Source organism: Bombina bombina, chromosome 10, assembly GCF_027579735.1.
Source record: "Bombina bombina isolate aBomBom1 chromosome 10, aBomBom1.pri, whole genome shotgun sequence".
In the NCBI taxonomy this organism is placed as follows: Eukaryota; Metazoa; Chordata; class Amphibia; order Anura; family Bombinatoridae; genus Bombina; species Bombina bombina.
The window spans coordinates 164984896-165001705 of NC_069508.1; the positions used below are offsets into that span (position 1 = coordinate 164984896).

General features: G+C 41.9%; 1 protein-coding gene and 1 long non-coding RNA gene across 2 annotated transcripts in view; one reads left to right on the forward strand and one right to left on the reverse strand.

Annotated features, from left to right (window-relative positions):
* LOC128640990 (uncharacterized) overlaps positions 1–16810 on the reverse strand; it is an 86160-nt gene that overhangs the window by 33294 nt on the left and 36056 nt on the right. The gene's annotated exons all lie outside the window — the stretch shown is intronic.
* Positions 1–16810, forward strand: part of TTC39A (tetratricopeptide repeat domain 39A) — a 99875-nt gene that overhangs the window by 31371 nt on the left and 51694 nt on the right. The window contains exon 3 of the mRNA XM_053693492.1: positions 9994–10125. Within this exon, the coding sequence (XP_053549467.1) occupies positions 9994–10125 (132 nt within the window). The remainder of the gene's footprint in view (positions 1–9993; positions 10126–16810) is intronic.

Below are 16810 nucleotides of genomic sequence, written 5' to 3' on the forward strand. Positions count from 1 at the left end.
GCCATTCCATAATAATCTATATCGACCAATGTAACCCTGTTGTACCATGTAACAGAGCAACACGTCTCCTGTCTAAGAATGATCATGCTAATTTGTTATAGCTAATTCTGACCTCCTTTCCCTGCCATAAAAAATGTTTAAATTGCTCTCTGCAACTTATCCTGATCTTTTTTTATAAAACATCATTGGATACATTACCTTTGGACGGACCACCATTTTGAATAACATAATTTATGTAAGAACTTACCTGATAAATTCATTTCTTTCATAGTGGCAAGAGTCCATGAGCTAGTGATGTATGGGATATACATTCCTACCTGGAGGGGGCAAAGTTTCCCAAACCTCAAAATGCCTATAAATACACCTCCCACCTCACTCATACTTCAGATTAACGTATAGCCAAGAAGTGAGGTGTAAAAAAGGAGTAAAAAGCATTCAAAAAAAGAGGAACTGGAAAAAATAATATGCTTTATACAAAAAATTAAAAACCACAAAAAATAGGGTGGGTCTCATGGACTCTTGCCACTATGAAAGAAATGAATTTATCAGGTAAGTTCTTACATAAATTATGTTCTCTTTCATGTGAGTGGCAAGAGTTCATGAGCTAGTGACGTATGGGATATAATACCCAAGATGTGGAAGTCCACGAGTCACTAGAGAGGGATAAAATAAAAACAGGTAAATCTGCTGAGAAATTAAATCCAAATAAATAATTAAGTTTTCTTAAAAATGTAAGAAAAACTCAAATCAAAAAGGCATTAGAATCAAAATGAGACAACTGCCTGAAGAACCTTTCTACCAAAGGTTGCTTCCGAAGAAGCAAACAAATCAAAATGGAAAATTTAGTAAAAGTATGCAAAGAAGACCAAGTTGCTGCTTTGCAAATTTAATCAACTGAAGCTTCATTCTTAAAAGCCCAAAAAGTGGCAACTGATCTAGTAGAATGAGCTATAATTATCTGAGACAAAGACTGCCCCGCCTCCAAATAAGCTTTGTGAATCAAAAGTTTCAACCAGGATGCCAAAGAAATGGCAGAGGTTGTCTGACCTTTCCTAGAGCCAGAAAAAATAACAAATAGACTAGAAGTCTTTCTGAAATCCTTAGTAGTCTCAACATAATATTTCAAACCTCTTACCACATCCAAAGAATGTAAAGACCTTTCAAGAGTATTATTAGGATTAGTACATAAAGAGGGAACAACAATTTCCCTATTGATGTTGTTAGAATTCACAATTTAGTCAAAAATTTAAATGAAGTCCGCAAAACAGCTTTATCTTGATGGAAAATCAGATAAGGAGACTTAGAAGAGAGAGCAGACAACTCAGAAACTCTTCTATCAGAAGAAATAGACAAAATAAATAACACTTTCCAAGAATGTAGTTTAATATCCAAAGAATGCATAGGCTCAAAACGAGGAGCCTGCAAAATTCTCAAAACCAAATTAAGACTCCAAAGAGGAGAAATAGATTTAATAACAGGTTTAATATGAATCAAAGCCTGAGCAAAACAGTGAATATCAGGAAGTTTAGCAATCTTTATATGAAATAAAACAGAACGAGTAGAAATTTGTCCTTTCAAAGTATTTGCCAACAAACCCTTATCCAAACAATCCTGAAGAAATTGTAAAATCCTAGGGATTCTGAAAGAATACCAAGAAAAATTATAGGTTTTATAAGAAATTAAAAAACTATAATATAGTCTAGAACGCCTAGATTTAGAGTTCTGCGTTAGCCATCAAAACCAGCGTTAAGGGCTCCTAACGCTGGTTTTTACCGCCCGCTGGTATTTAGAGTCAGTCAGGAAAGGGTCTAACGATCACTTTCCAGCCGTGACTTTTCCATACCGCAGATCCCCTTACACCAATTGCGTATCCTATCTTTTCAATGGGATCTTCCTAAGGCGGGTATTTAGAGTCTTGGCTGAAGTGAGCGTTACGACAAAACTCCAGCCGCAGAAAAAAGTCAGGAGTTAAGAGCTTTCTGGGTTAACGCCGGTTTATAAAGCTCTTAACTACTGTGCTCTAAAGTACACTAACACCCATAAACTACCTATGTACCCCTAAACCGAGGTCCCCCACATCGCCGCCACTATAATTTTTTTTAACCCCTAATCTGCCGATCGCACACCGCCGCCACCTACGTTATCCCTATGAACCACTAATCTGCTGCCCCTAACACCGCTGACACCTACATAATATTTATTAACCCCTAATCTGCCCCCCCCCCCCCCAACATCGCTGCTACCTTACCTACACTTATTAACCCCTAATCTGCCGACCGGACCTCGCCGCCACTATAATAAATGTATTAACCCCTTAAGCTAAGTCTAACCCTAACCCTAACACCCCCCCTAAGTTAAATATAATTTAAATCTAACGAAATAAATTAACTCTTATTAAATAAATTAATCCTATTTAAAGCTAAATACTTACCTGTAAAATAAACCCTAATATAGCTACAATATAACGAATAATTACATTGTAGCTATTTTAGGATTTATATTTATTTTACAGGCAACTTTGTATTTATTTTAACCAGGTACAATAGCTATTAAATAGTTAAGAACTATTTAATAGCTACCTAGTTAAAATAATTACAAAATTACCTGTAAAATAAATCCTAACCTAAGTTACAATTAAACCTAACACTACACTATCAATAAATTAATTAACTAAACTACCTACAATTACCTACAATTAAATCAACTAAACTAAATTACAAAAAAATAAAAAAAAAGTTACAAGAATTTTAAGCTAATTACACCTACTCTAAGCCCCTAAAAAAATAACAAAGGCCCCCAAAATAAAAAAATGCCCTATCCTATTCTAAAATAAAAAGTTAACAGCTCTATTACCTTACCAGCCCTTAAAAGGGCTTTTTGCGGGGCATGCCCCAAAGAAATCAGCTCTTTTGCCTGTAAAAAAAACATACAATACCCCCCAACATTACAACCCACCACCCACATACCCCTAATATAACCCAGCCAAACCCCCCTTAAAAAACCTAACACTAAGCCCCTGAAGATCTTCCAACCTTGTCTTCACCCAGCCGGGTATCACCAATCCGTCCAGAAGAGGGTCCAAAGTCTTCATCCTATCCGGCAAGAAGAAGTCCTCCAGAGGGTCCGAAGTCTTCATCCTATCCGGCAAGAAGAGGTCCTCCAGAGGGTCCAAAGTCTTCATCCAGGCGGCATCTTCTATCTTCTTCCATCTGGAGTGGAGCAGGTCCATCTTGAAGCAGCCGACGCAGAGCCATCCTTCCCCACCGACGGATTAACGACGAATGAAGGTTCCTTTAAATGACGTCATCCAAGATGGCGTCCCTCGAATTCCGATTGGCTGATTCTATCAGCCAATCGGAATTAAGGTAGGAAAAATCGGATTGGCTGATTAAATCAGCCAATCAGATTCAAGTTCAATCTGATTGGCTGATCCAATTAGCCAATCAGATTGAGCTCGCATTCTATTGGCTGTTCCGATCAGCCAATAGAATGCAAACTGAATCTGGCTGATCCAATCAGCCAATCGGATTGAACTTGAATCTGATTGAGAATAATAATAGGGGGCACCCTTGAGAGCACACTATGTGACTTGTACAAATAAAACTAGTTTCAATTGCTTGCTATATAGACAGATATATCTATATAATGGTATAGGGTATATATAGATAGATAAATAAAATATCACCATGTAATGCACCTATTGGTACAATAAATAGAAAATATAATAATTAATAAAAAAAATAATAAATATAAATAATAAAAGATAAAAAAATATAGTAATTAATAAAAAAATAAGGTAGAGTTGGCACAATAATAGTCAAAAGACTGTTAGATATCACCCAGAGGAGATAGATATCAAATGATAGTAATAACTATATAATGTCCATTTATATGAATCTTGATAGTAGAATACAGAGGCAGCAATCTGTGGTGATCCAGGCCAGGATCCAATTACAGCAATCTAAAACAACAAACAAGAACAGATGCGCCACATGGCCCAATATTGTAGGTTTCCAGAGAATGATAAATCTGCTATATAATTGCACTCACATGTAATGAAGCACCTCAGATGGTGCAAATGACACAGTCTGGGATCTATAACAGTCACCCAGCAGACCGACCTCCCGAATTGTTACAGGGTCTGTATAAGATAGAAAGCACAAAATAGCCTATATGGCCTAGTATTGTATGGCTAGAGTAATACCACACCAGATAATTATATAAAATTTGGACTCACATTTGGTGGAGCATCTCCAATTATGCTATAGAGGCAGGCTGGGATCAATTCAGTCACCCAACAGACTTGTTACCATGGCATACAGCATACAACAGTCCTCTTGATGGTCTATAGGTCAGTCATGTCCTCAGATAATAACCAATTCACAGGCAGCAAGTGTTCTAGTAAAAGTTAAAATCACTTTAATAAAATATAAAATAATTGCGATGCGTTTCTCTGTCTCAGACTGTTTCCTCAGGCATAATAAAATAGTTTACAAACACTTGCTATATATACCTAACCATACCAATTACCATAATTGATAACACTTGTTGTGGGAGTAGTCTATGACATCATCAGTATCCTAGCTACTAGGTATTAGGTATATATAGCAAGTGTTTGTAAACTATTTTATTATGCCTGAGGAAACAGTCTGAGACTGAGAAACGCGTCGCAATTATTTTATATTTTATTAAAGTGATTTTAACTTTTACTAAAACACTTGCTGCCTGTGAATTGGTTATTATCTGAGGACATGACTGACCTATAGACCATCAAGAGGACTGTTGTATGCTGTATGCCATGGTAACAAGTCTGTTGGGTGACTGAATTGATCCCAGCCTGCCTCTATAGCATCATTGGAGATGCTCCACCAAATGTGAGTCCAAATTTTATATAATTATCTGGTGTGGTATTACTCTAGACATACAATACTAGGCCATATAGGCTATTTTGTGCTTTCTATCTTATACAGACCCTGTAACAATTCGGGAGGTCGGTCTGCTGGGTGACTGTTATAGATCCCAGACTGTGTCATTTGCACCATCTGAGGTGCTTCATTACATGTGAGTGCAATTATATAGCAGATTTATCATTCTCTGGAACCTACAATATTGGGCCATGTGGCACATCTGTTCTTGTTTGTTGTTTTTGAATCTGATTGGCTGATTCCCCATAGGAAACAATGGGGCTGCGTTAGGAGCTGAACGCTGCTTTTTTGCAGGTGTTAGGTTTTTTTTTCAGCTCAAACTGCCCCATTGTTTCCTATGGGGATATTGTGCAGGAGCACGTTTTTCAAGCTGGCCGCTACCGTAAGCAACGCTGGTATTGAGAGTTGAAGTGGCAGTAAATTATGCTCTACGCTCCCTTTTTGGAGCCTAACGCAGCCCTTCAGAGAACTCTAAATACCAGCGTTATTTAAAAGGTGCGGGGAAAAAAAAAACACGCGTAGCTAACGCACCCCTTTGGCCGCAAAACTCTAAATCTAGGTGATAGGTTTTACAAACCTGATGATAAATTTTCCTGGAAACAGACTTATGAGCCTGTATCATAGTGCTAATCACAGAGTCAGAAAAACCTCTATGTCTAGGCAGAATGAGTAGAAATTTGTCCTTTCAAAGTATTTGCCAACAAACCCTTATCCAAACCATCCTGAAGAAATTGTAAAATCCTAGGGATTCTCAAAGAATACCAAGAAAAATGATAGGTTTTATAAGAAATATAGGTTTGACAAACCTGATGATAAATTTTCCTGGAAACAGACTTATGAGCCTGTATCATAGTGCTAATCACAGAGTCAGAAAAACCTCTATGTCTAAGCACTAAGCTTTCAATTTCCATGCCATCAAATTTAGAGATTTGAGATCCTGATGGAAAAACGGCCCTTGAGACAGAAGGGCTGGCCTTAAAGGAAGTGGCCAAGGTTGGCAACGGGACATCTTGACAAAGTCCACATACCAAAACCTGAGAGGCCAAGCTGGAGCTATCAGAAACACATAAGAGTGTTCTATTATTATCTTGGAGATCACCTTTGGATGTAAGCAGGTTGGTAAAACCAAGGAACTGCTAGAGCATCTAACATCTCCGCATGAGGATCCTTGGACCTGGAAAGATATCTTGGAAGCTTCTTGTTCAGATGCGAAGCCATCAGATCTATTTCTGGGGGACCCCACATCTGTACTAATTGAAAAAACACATCTGGATGGAGAGACCACTCTCTCGGATGTGAAGTCTGATGACTGAGATAATCCGCTTCCCAATTGTCTACTCCTGGGATATGAATCGCAGATATTTGACAAGAGATTCCGCCCAAGAAAGTATCAGAGATACTTCGTTCATTGCTGAGGACTGCGAGTCCTCCCTTGATAATTGACATATGCCACTGTAGTGATATTGTCTGTCTGGAATTGAATATAAAGTTATTTCTTCAATAAAGGCCAAATGGAAGAGCGACAAATTGGTAATGCTTGTCTAGAAAAGAGAATCTAAGAAATCGATAGTGGTCCGGATGAATCGGAATGTGAAGATAAGCGCCTTGTAAGTCTAGTGTGGACATAAAATGACCTTGCTGAACAAAAGGCAGAATAGTCCTTATAGTCACCATCTTGAAAGTTGGGACTCTTACTAAACGATTTAAAGTATTCAGATCCAGAATTGGTCTGAATGAATCTTCCTTTTTTGGGACAATTAACAGATTTGAATAAAAACCCAAAACCTGTTCCTGTAGCGGAACTGGAACAATCACCCCTGAAAGCTCTAGGTCTGAAACACACTTCAGAAAAGCTTGAGCCTTCACAGGGTTTGTTGGAACATGGGAAAGAAAGAATCTTCCCATGGGAGGTCGAATTCTGAAACCTATTCGATACCCCAGAGAAACAATATCCTGAATCCACTGACTTTGGACAGAATCTGCCCAAATGTCTTGAAATAATTTCAATCTTCCCCCTAACAGTTGAACTGGTTTGAGGGCTGCATCTTCATGCAGTCTTAGGGGCTGTATTTGGTTTCTTATAAGGCTTGGATTTATTCCAATTTGTAGATGGTCTCCAATTGGAACCAGAGGCCTTAGGGGAAGGAGTGTTTTTTTGTTCCGCAGTCTGACGAAAGGAACGAATATGATTGGAAGCTTTAAATTTACCCCTAGATTTCTAATCTTGGGGCAGGAAAAACTCCCTTACCCCCAGTGATAGTGGAGATAATAGAATCCAATTGAGAACCAAATAAATTATTACATTGAAAAAATAATGATAGTAATTTAAGCCATAAAGCTCTTCTAGATAGAATAGCTAAAGACATAGATTTAATATCAATCTTAAACATCAAATATAGCATCACAAATGAAATTATTAGCATGTTGAAGTAAAACAACAATGTTAGACAAATCAGCATCCAATAGCTGCTCTGCTAAATCGTCCAACCAAAAAGTTGAAGCAGCAGCAACATCAGCTATAGAAATAGCAGGTCTAAGAATATAGCCAGTATGTAAATATGCCTTCCTAAGATACAATTCAATCTTCCTATCTAAGGGATCTTTAAAAGAAGTACTATCTTCCATAGGAATAGTAGTATGCTTGGCATGAGTAGAAATAGTGCCATTAACTTTAGGTACTTTCTCCCAAAGCTCTAAATTAGACATAGGTAAAGGATACCATTTTTTTTAAACCTAGAAGAAAGATTAAAAGAAGAACCAGGCTTATACTTTTCCTTAGTAATCATATTAGAGATAGCATCTAGAATTGGAAAAACTTCAGGAGTAACCTCAGAAGTTTTAAAAACAGAATTCAAACGTTTGCTATTCTTGTTATCAAGAGGACTAGATTCCTCAATGCCCAAAGTAAACAATACTTCCTTTAACAAATAATGTATATATTCCATCCTAAAAAGAAAAGATGATTTATCAATTTCAGAGTCTGAAGTAGGATCCTCTGAGCCAGAGAAATCCTCATCAGCAGACAATGCTTCAGTATTCTGTTGATCAATACAAACTTCATCAGATTTTTGAAAAGTAATAAGAGACCTTTTACGTTTATTTGAAGGCGGAATAGCAGTCATAGCCTTCTCTATGGCTGCAACAATATAATCTTTTATATCTACAGAAATATCATGTGTGATATATCATTGTAAAGGTTTAACAGTAAATGTATTTGTACTTATAGAAACTTTATCAGCATGAAACAATTTCTCATAACAAGTGCCACATACGTGAGCTGAAGAAGGAAGATCAGCCAATTTACAACATACACACTTAGCTTTGGTAGATTTGTTTTCAGGCAACTTGGTTCCTACAGTAACATCAGAGGCAGGATCCGTTTGAGACATCTTGAAAAATGTAACAAAAAATAAAAAATAAAATTTAAACAAAATATCCAATTTCCACAAAAAAGCAGTTTCAGGAATGGGAAAAAATGCTTATATGAAAAACAAAAGCAAACAACATAGCCCTCTGTAACAAATGAAAGCAGAGAGCAAAAGAGGGAGAGACTTAATATAACAAATTTTTTGGCGCCAAAAATTACGCTAACAAAGACGACGCAAATGCTGAGAAAAAACTTTTGGCATCAAGGTTTAACAGTAAATGACACAATTCGCGTCATAACAGGCGCGACTTTGTGCCAAAAAAGAAGTGACTCGTGTCACAACAAACGCAACCTTCGCGCCAATAAAATGTGTGCCAAAAATGATGCAATAAATAGAAGTATTTTGCGCCATTGCGAGCCTAATTTGCCCGTGAAAATGTGAAAAAACAAACCCAAAGTTACATTTAGCTGAAACCTCAGCTAAGTAAAAAATATACTAAATTTCTCCCAAACATTATTTTCCATGCTGAAACTGTTAGACAAAAAGCAAAAAGGGAAATAAACATAGTCCTGACTCATGGCAAATATATGCAATATATATTTAAAACTTTAAAAATATAAAGTGCCAAACATAGCTGAGAGAGTCTTAAAAAAGAAAAGATATATACTTACCTGAAGACACCCATCCACATATAGCAGACAGCCAAACCAGTACTGAAGCATATCAGCAGAGGTAATGGTAGAGGAGTATAATGTCGATCTGTAAAGGGAGGTGCCATGTTTTCCCATAGGTGAAAACATGGCATCATCAGGCAAATACTCCCTTCACATCCCTCAAACACTGAGAGGAACTGGGCTTCAAAAAGCTTAGAAGCGCCTTTCACAGAAGAAATCAAGCACAACTTGCTTCACCATCCTACAACGAAGGCAAAGTTTGTAAAACTGAAATATGAGTGAGGTGGGAGGTGTATTTATAGGCATTTTGAGGTTTGGGAAACTTTGCCCCCTCCAGGTAGGAATGTATATCCCATCCGTCACTAGCTCATGGACTCTTGCCACTTACATGAAATAAATGCTTATTCTACATGCTAATGTTATGGAAGACTTGTCCCTCTCTTCAGATCTTCTTCAACTTCTGGTTTCTGGTTCAAATAAACTTTTATTTCCAAACATACAAAATAAAGGTTTAATTATCTCCATCAGTTTATCCCTTTTTATCCAACCATAATATCTCTTTGATAATATCTGATTAACTTTGAACCTGGTAAATGACCCATATAGTTATAAATGATTTATTAATTCTAACAACTTTTTATCTGCCCTATTTATAACTAGTAGGATATCATCTGCATAGAGTGCTGTCTTCAATTCAACCCCAGCTATTTTTATACCGTCTAATTTTATTTATCAGCCGGATAAAATCTCAAGGTCTCTAACAAGTTGATTGCAGACATACTTACCAAACTACTCTAGTGCTATATAGCTGCTCAATAGTTTGTCATGGAATGTCACTTTATTGTGGCTTTATTACGATACACAATATAAGATGTATACTGTGTATAGTAAAGGAAAAGGAAACATTTATATAACACAGGTCCTGTTGTCACAGGTGCATTTATAGCTACTGAATGAGCGAATACACAAGGGATATGGGCTTCTTTATTATGGTGCTTACAAATCACATGGCTTTATTTCCTGCAGGACTAAGGACAGCATGTACCATGCTCTCACTTACGGCACCATGCTGGAGATGCAGGCCATGATGACCTTTGACCCTCAGGATATTCTCAACGCTGGAAACACCATGAAGGAGGCTCAGGCTGTGTGCCAGCGGCAAGTAGTGAGGGCATCTAACCATAATGAAGGGCACATTTAGAAGACATTAAATACCATTGGCTTTCGTGTTTAAATGACGGTTTGTACCACACTCCCTAGAGAGGTCAGAAAGCAAATGAGGTATTTACAGCACATTGTGGGAGACGGAGATGCACACGCATCATGTATGATCCTGTATATGTAGGTGCAGTAGAAGAGGTAACTGCAGAGGGATGATGTAGTGCTCATAGGATTCAAATATTTCACACCAAAAAGATCCTAATAAGAGATTATTTGTTGTAAGCTGTGAAATCTCAAAATGTCCAGGTTCTTCTTCCTCAAAACATTGCAGCCTTCCTATTGGTGCAGTTGATATTATGGTCACAAAACTATAGATACCCTTTTTTGTCCTGAACAACACTGTTAGCTCTGCCATATTTTATCATTTTGAAGACACACTGGTTAGTGAGATGCAGAATGTGATGTGTGTCATGACACAAATGTCTTGTTTGGTCTGAAATCATTTCAGAATTAGATAGTGCGGTGATACTGAGCTGATAGTTATAGTCACATGAATAAACACACATGCCAGTCACTGTGCGCAGCACACAAACGGGCAGTAATTAACTCTCATACTGGTGGGAAAGCTAACAACAGCAAGAATCAGGGATTGGCACGGATCAAGGCTGTGGCGGACATTTTCCAAAGTACAGACCTTAGTGAATGACACAAAGGTACATTTCAAATGAAAAACACTCTCTTTACCGAGAGGATAGTGGATGCATGGTGGACTAGCCATCCAGCAGAAGTGATAGAGACAGTGAAGGAGTTTAAGCATGTATGGGATAGGCATAAGGCTATGCTAGATATAAGATAAGGCCAGGAACTAATGAAAGTATTCAGAAAATTGGGCAGACTAGACGGGCCAAATGGTTCCTATCTGCCGATACATTCTTTGTTTCTAGAAGTCAGGAGATCGGCATTTGGCCGTCAAATGGGCCTCAGGTTGAACACCCCTGTTCTTGTTCAAGTACAAAATATTAAGCTAATCAAACAAGTTTAAAATAACATTTATATAAAGACTGCTTGTGGTATACTGGCATAAAATGTTTTAAAAATTCTTACCTTTTATTTATTTTTTATTGTATTGAGAGTCTGCAACTCCTGACCAAATCCACCCACCTTGATGTTAATCGCATGATCATCATGGTTGGTTACTTACTTGGTTAGGTAAGGTTTGTCAGAGTAGGCAGCAGTCTTCTACACACACACCAGCACTATGCTGCTGCACAGATCAAGGAATCTGGATGGGTCACTACTCACGGATGGTTGACCTAGGCTGCACTGCAAGCAGATTGCTTCTTGTCTCTCTATTACTCACTTTTCCACTACTCAGCGGCGTCACGCAGGCGTGGCCCCGTCCCCGCAAAACGTGGTGCCGCGTGTCTCAAGGAGGAGTCAGGACCAGCATTCATCTTTCCTACTCCTCCCTCCCTCCTGCAAAATGGGTGGCAGACACTACAAGGGCCAGTCACGGACACTAGTGTCCATGTACGGACACCTTGCCTATCCCTGGCAAGGATCAAGGGAGAAAAACCTGCAGCCTAACACATAGCTTATAGGGGTCATGTGTGCAGCTCATCCCTCGCTCTGTAACATTATGTGATGCTGCAGTACTCATTTTACACTATAGACAGATGTGATGCGGCAGTGGTTACTGTTCACTCTAGGAGGCAAATGTGATGCTGCTGCAATACCCACTTTACCCTCTAGGTGTCAGATGTGATGCTGTAATACCAACTGTACACTCTAGGAAGGGCAGATGTGATGCTTCAATACTCATTGTAGGGTCTAGGTGCCAGATGTGAAGATGGAATACTAACTGTACACTCTAGGTGTTAGATGTGATTTCACCAGCTGCATCTGCCATTGGTGCAGCAGGTGCAGTGGCACCAGGGCCCAAGTGCTGTGAGGGCCCATTGCAGCCAGTCTATACATAGGTGTGTGCAACTGCAGAATGTGTACAATACTAATGCAGGGGAGCCTTTTGTTAGTGCAGGTTGTAGGTACATCTATTTGTCTATCATCTATCTATCTATCTATCTATCTATCTATCTATCTATCTATCTATCTATCTATCATCAAAATCATTATAAGGAGCAGCATGTATTATTAGTATTGTTTACAACTGTTACCTTGGGGGGGGGAGGGGGGCAAAAAAGGTTTGCACTAGGGCCCTCTTGAGTAGGTCTGCTACTTGGTGTCACAATACTCAATGTGGCCTCTAGGTGGCAGATGTGATGCTGCAATACAAATAAGCAAAATCCCTCTCAACACACTGCCCCTCCCCTGCTTCCCACCCTGCTTCTCTCTCCACGCTGCTTCATTTTGCCTCTCTCGCCTGTTCCTTCCCTTTCCTGATTCTTTTTTACTGCTGCTTTCCATCTTGTGTCATTATCCCCCTGCTTGTTCTTATCCTTTACTTACCCCCCTGCTTGTTCTCATCCTGCACTGAGGATCCTGCACTTATCCCCCTGCTGCTTCTCATCCTGCACTGAGGATCCTGCACTTATCCCCCTGCTGCTTCTCATCTTGCACTGAGGATCCTGCACTTATCCCCCTGCTGCTTCTCATCCTACACTGAGGATCCTGTACTTACCCCCTGCTGCTTCTCATCCTGCACTTATCCCCCTGCTTCTTCTCATCCTGCACTGAGGATCCTGTACTTACCCCCCTGCTGGTTCTCATCCTGTACTGATGATCCTGTACTTACCCCCTGCTGCTTCTCATCCTGCACTGAGGATCCTGTACTTACCCCCTGCTGCTTCTCATCCTGCACTGAGGATCCTGTACTTACCCCCTGCTGCTTCTCATCCTGCACTGAGGATCCTGTACTTACCCCCTGCTGCTTCTCATCCTGCACTGAGGATCCTGTACTTACCCCCCTGCTGGTTCCCATCCTGCTCCTCTCATGCTGCTGCTTCTCATCCTGCACTGAGAATCCTGTACTTACCCCCTGCTGCTTCTCATCCTGCTCCTCTCATTCTGCTGCTTCTCATCCTGCACTGAGAATCCTGTATTTACCCCCTGCTGCTTCTCATCCTGCTCCTCTCATTCTGCTGCTTCTCATCCTGCACTGAGAATCCTGTACTTACCCCCTGCTGCTTCTCATCCTGCTCCTCTCATTTTGCTGCTTCTCATCCTGAACTGAGAATCCTGTACTTACCCCCTGCTGCTTCTCATCCTGCACCGAGGATCATGTACTTACCCCCTGCTGCTTCTCATCCTGCTCCTCTCATTCTGCTGCTTCTCATCCTGCACTGAGAATCATGTACTTACCCCCTGCTGCTTCTCATCCTGCTCCTCTCATTCTGCTGCTTCTCATCCTGCACTGAGAATCCTGTACTTACCCCCTGCTGCTTCTCATCCTGCTCCTCTCATTCTGCTGCTTCTCATCATGAACTGAGAATCCTGTACTTACCCACTGCTGCTTCTCATCCTGCACTGAGAATCCAGTACTTACCCCCTGCTGCTTCTCATCCTGCACTGAGAATCCTGTACTTACCCCCTGCTGCTTCTCATCCTGCACCGAAAATCCTGTACTTACCCCCTGTTGCTTCTCATCCTGCTCCTCTCATTCTGCTGCTTCTCATCCTGCACTGAGAATACTGTACTTATCCCCTGTTGTTTCTCATCCTGCACTGAGGATCCTGTACTTACCACCTACTGCTTCTCATCCTGCACTGAGGATCATGTACTTACCCCCCTACTGCTTCTCATCCTGCACTGAGGATCCTGTGCTTACCCCCTGTTGCTTCTCATCCTGCTCCTCTCATTCGCTGCTTCTCATCCTGCACTGAGAATACTGTACTTATCCCCTGTTGTTTCTCATCCTGCACTGAGGATCCTGTACTTACCCCCTTACTGCTTCTCATCCTGCACTGAGGATCCTGTACTTACCCCCCCTGCTGCTTCCAAACCTGCTCCTCTCACGCTGTTGCTTCTCATCCTGCACTGAGAATCCTGTACTTAAACCCCTGCTGCTTCTCATCCTGCTCGTCTCACTCTGATGCTTCTCATCCTGCATTGAGGATTCTGTACTTATCCCCCTGCTGCTTCTCATCCTGCACTGAGTCTCCTGTACTAATCCCCCTGTTGCTTCTCATCCTGCATTGAGGATCCTTTACTTATCCCCCTGTTGCTTCTCATCCTGCACTGAGGATCCTGTACTAATCCCCCTGTTGCTTCTCATCCTGCACTGAGGATCCTGTACTAATCCCCCTGTTGCTTCTTATCCTGCACTGAGGATCCTGTACTAATCCCCCTGTTGCTTCTCATCCTGCACTCAGGATCCTGTACTTATCCCCCTGCTCCTTCTCATCCCACACTGAGGATCCTGTACAAATCCCTCTGCTGCCTCTCATCCAGCTGCTGCTCATCCAGTGCTTATCCCCCTGCTGCTTCTAATTCTGCACTGAGGATCCTGTAGTTATCCCCCTGCTGCTTCTCATCCTGTTGCTTCTAATCCTGCACTTATCCCCCTACTGCTTCACATCCTGCACTTATCCCCCTGCTCCTCTCATCCTGCTACTGCTCATCCTGTGCTTACACCCCCCTGCTTCTCATCCTGCACTAAGGATCCTGTACTTATCCCCCTGCTGCCTCTCATCCTTCACTTATCCAGTGCTGCTTCACATACTGCACTGAGTATCCTTCACTTATCCCCCAGCTGCTTCACATCTTGCACTAAGGATCCTGTACTTATCCCCCTGCTGCTTCACATCCTACACTATCCCCCTGCTGCTTCACATCCTGCACTAAGGTTCCTGTACTTATCTCTCTGCTGCTTCTCATCCTTAACTTATCCCCCTGCTGCTTCACATCCTGCACCGAGTATCCTTCACTTATCCCCCTGCTGCTTCACATCCTGCACTAAGGATCCTGTACTTATCCCCCTGCTGCTTCTCATCCTTCACGTATCCCCTGAGGATCCTGTACATATCCCCCTGCTGCATCTCATCCTTCACTTATCCCCTTACTGCTTCACATCCTGCACTGAGGATCCTGTACTTATCCCCCTGCTGCTTTTCATCCTGCAATTATCCCCCTGCTGCTTCACATCTTGCACTAAGGATCCTGTACTTATCCCCCTGCTGCTTCACATCCTGCACTATCCCCCTGCTGCTTCACATCCTGCACTGAGTATCCTTCACTTATCCCCCTGCTGCTTCACATCCTGCACTAAGGGTCCTGTACTTATCCCCCTGCTGCTTCACATCCTGCACTGAGTATCCTTCACTTATCCCCCTGCTGCTTCACATCCTGCACTAAGGATCCTGTACTTATCCCCCTGCTGCTTCTCTTCCTTCACGTATTCCCTGCTGCTTCACATCCTGCACTGAGGATCCTGTACGTATCCCCCTGCTGCTTCTCATCCTTCACGTATTCCCTGCTGCTTCACATCCTGCACTGAGGATCCTGTACGTATCCCCCTGCTGCTTCTCATCCTTCACTTATCCCCCTACTGCTTCACATCCTGCACTGAGGATCCTGTACTTATCCCCCTGCTGCTTTACATCATGCAAAAAGGGTCATGTATTTATCCCCATGCTGCTTCACATCCTGCACTGAGGATCCTGCACTTATCCCCCGGGCCCCTACTGCTTCTCATCCTGCTGCTTCACATCCTGCACTGAGGATCCTTCGCTTATCCCCCTGCTGCTTCTCATCCTGCACTAAGGATACTGTACTTATCCCCCTGCTGCTTCTCATCCTTCACTTATCCCCCTGCTGCTTCACATCCTGCAATGAGGATCCTTCACTTATCCCCCTGCTGCTTCTCATCCTGCACTAAGGATACTGTACTTATCCCCCTGCTGCTTCTCATCCTTCACTTATCCCCCTGCTGCTTCACATCCTGCACTAAGGATCCTGTACTTATCCCCCTGCTGCTTCTCATTCTTCACGTATCCTCTGCTGCTTCTCATCCTTCACTTATCCCCATGCTGCTTCACATCCTGCACTGAGGATCCTGTACTTATCCCCCTGCTGCTTTTCATCCTGCACTTATCCCCCTGCTGCTTCACATCCTGCACTGAGGATCCTTCACTTATCCCCCTGCTGCTTCTCATCCTGTACTTATCCCCTTGCTGCTTCACATCCTCCACTGAGGGTCCCTCACTTATCCCCCTGCTGCTGCTCATCCTGCACTAAGGGTCATGTACTTATCCCCCTGCTGCTTCAAATCCTGCACTGAGGATCCTTCACTTATCCCCCTGCTGCTTCTTATCCTGCTGCTGCTCATCCTGCACTAAGGGTCATGTACTTATACCCCTGCTGCTTCACATCCTGCACTGAGGATCCTTCACTTATCCCCCTGCTGCTTCTTATCCTGCTGCTGCTCATCCTGCACTAAGGGTCATGTACTTATACCCCTGCTGCTTCACATCCTGCACTCAGGATCCTTCACTTATCCCCCTGCTGCTGCTCATCCTGCACTAAGGGTCATGTACTTATCCCCCTGCTGCTTCACATCCTGCACTCAGGATCCTTCACTTATCCCCCTGCTGCTTCTCACCCTGTACTTATCCCCCTACTGCTTCACATCCTGCACTGAGGATCCTTCACTTAACCCCCTGCTGCTTCTCATTCTGTACTTCTCCCCCTGCTGCTTCACATCCTGCACTGAGGATCCTTCACTTAT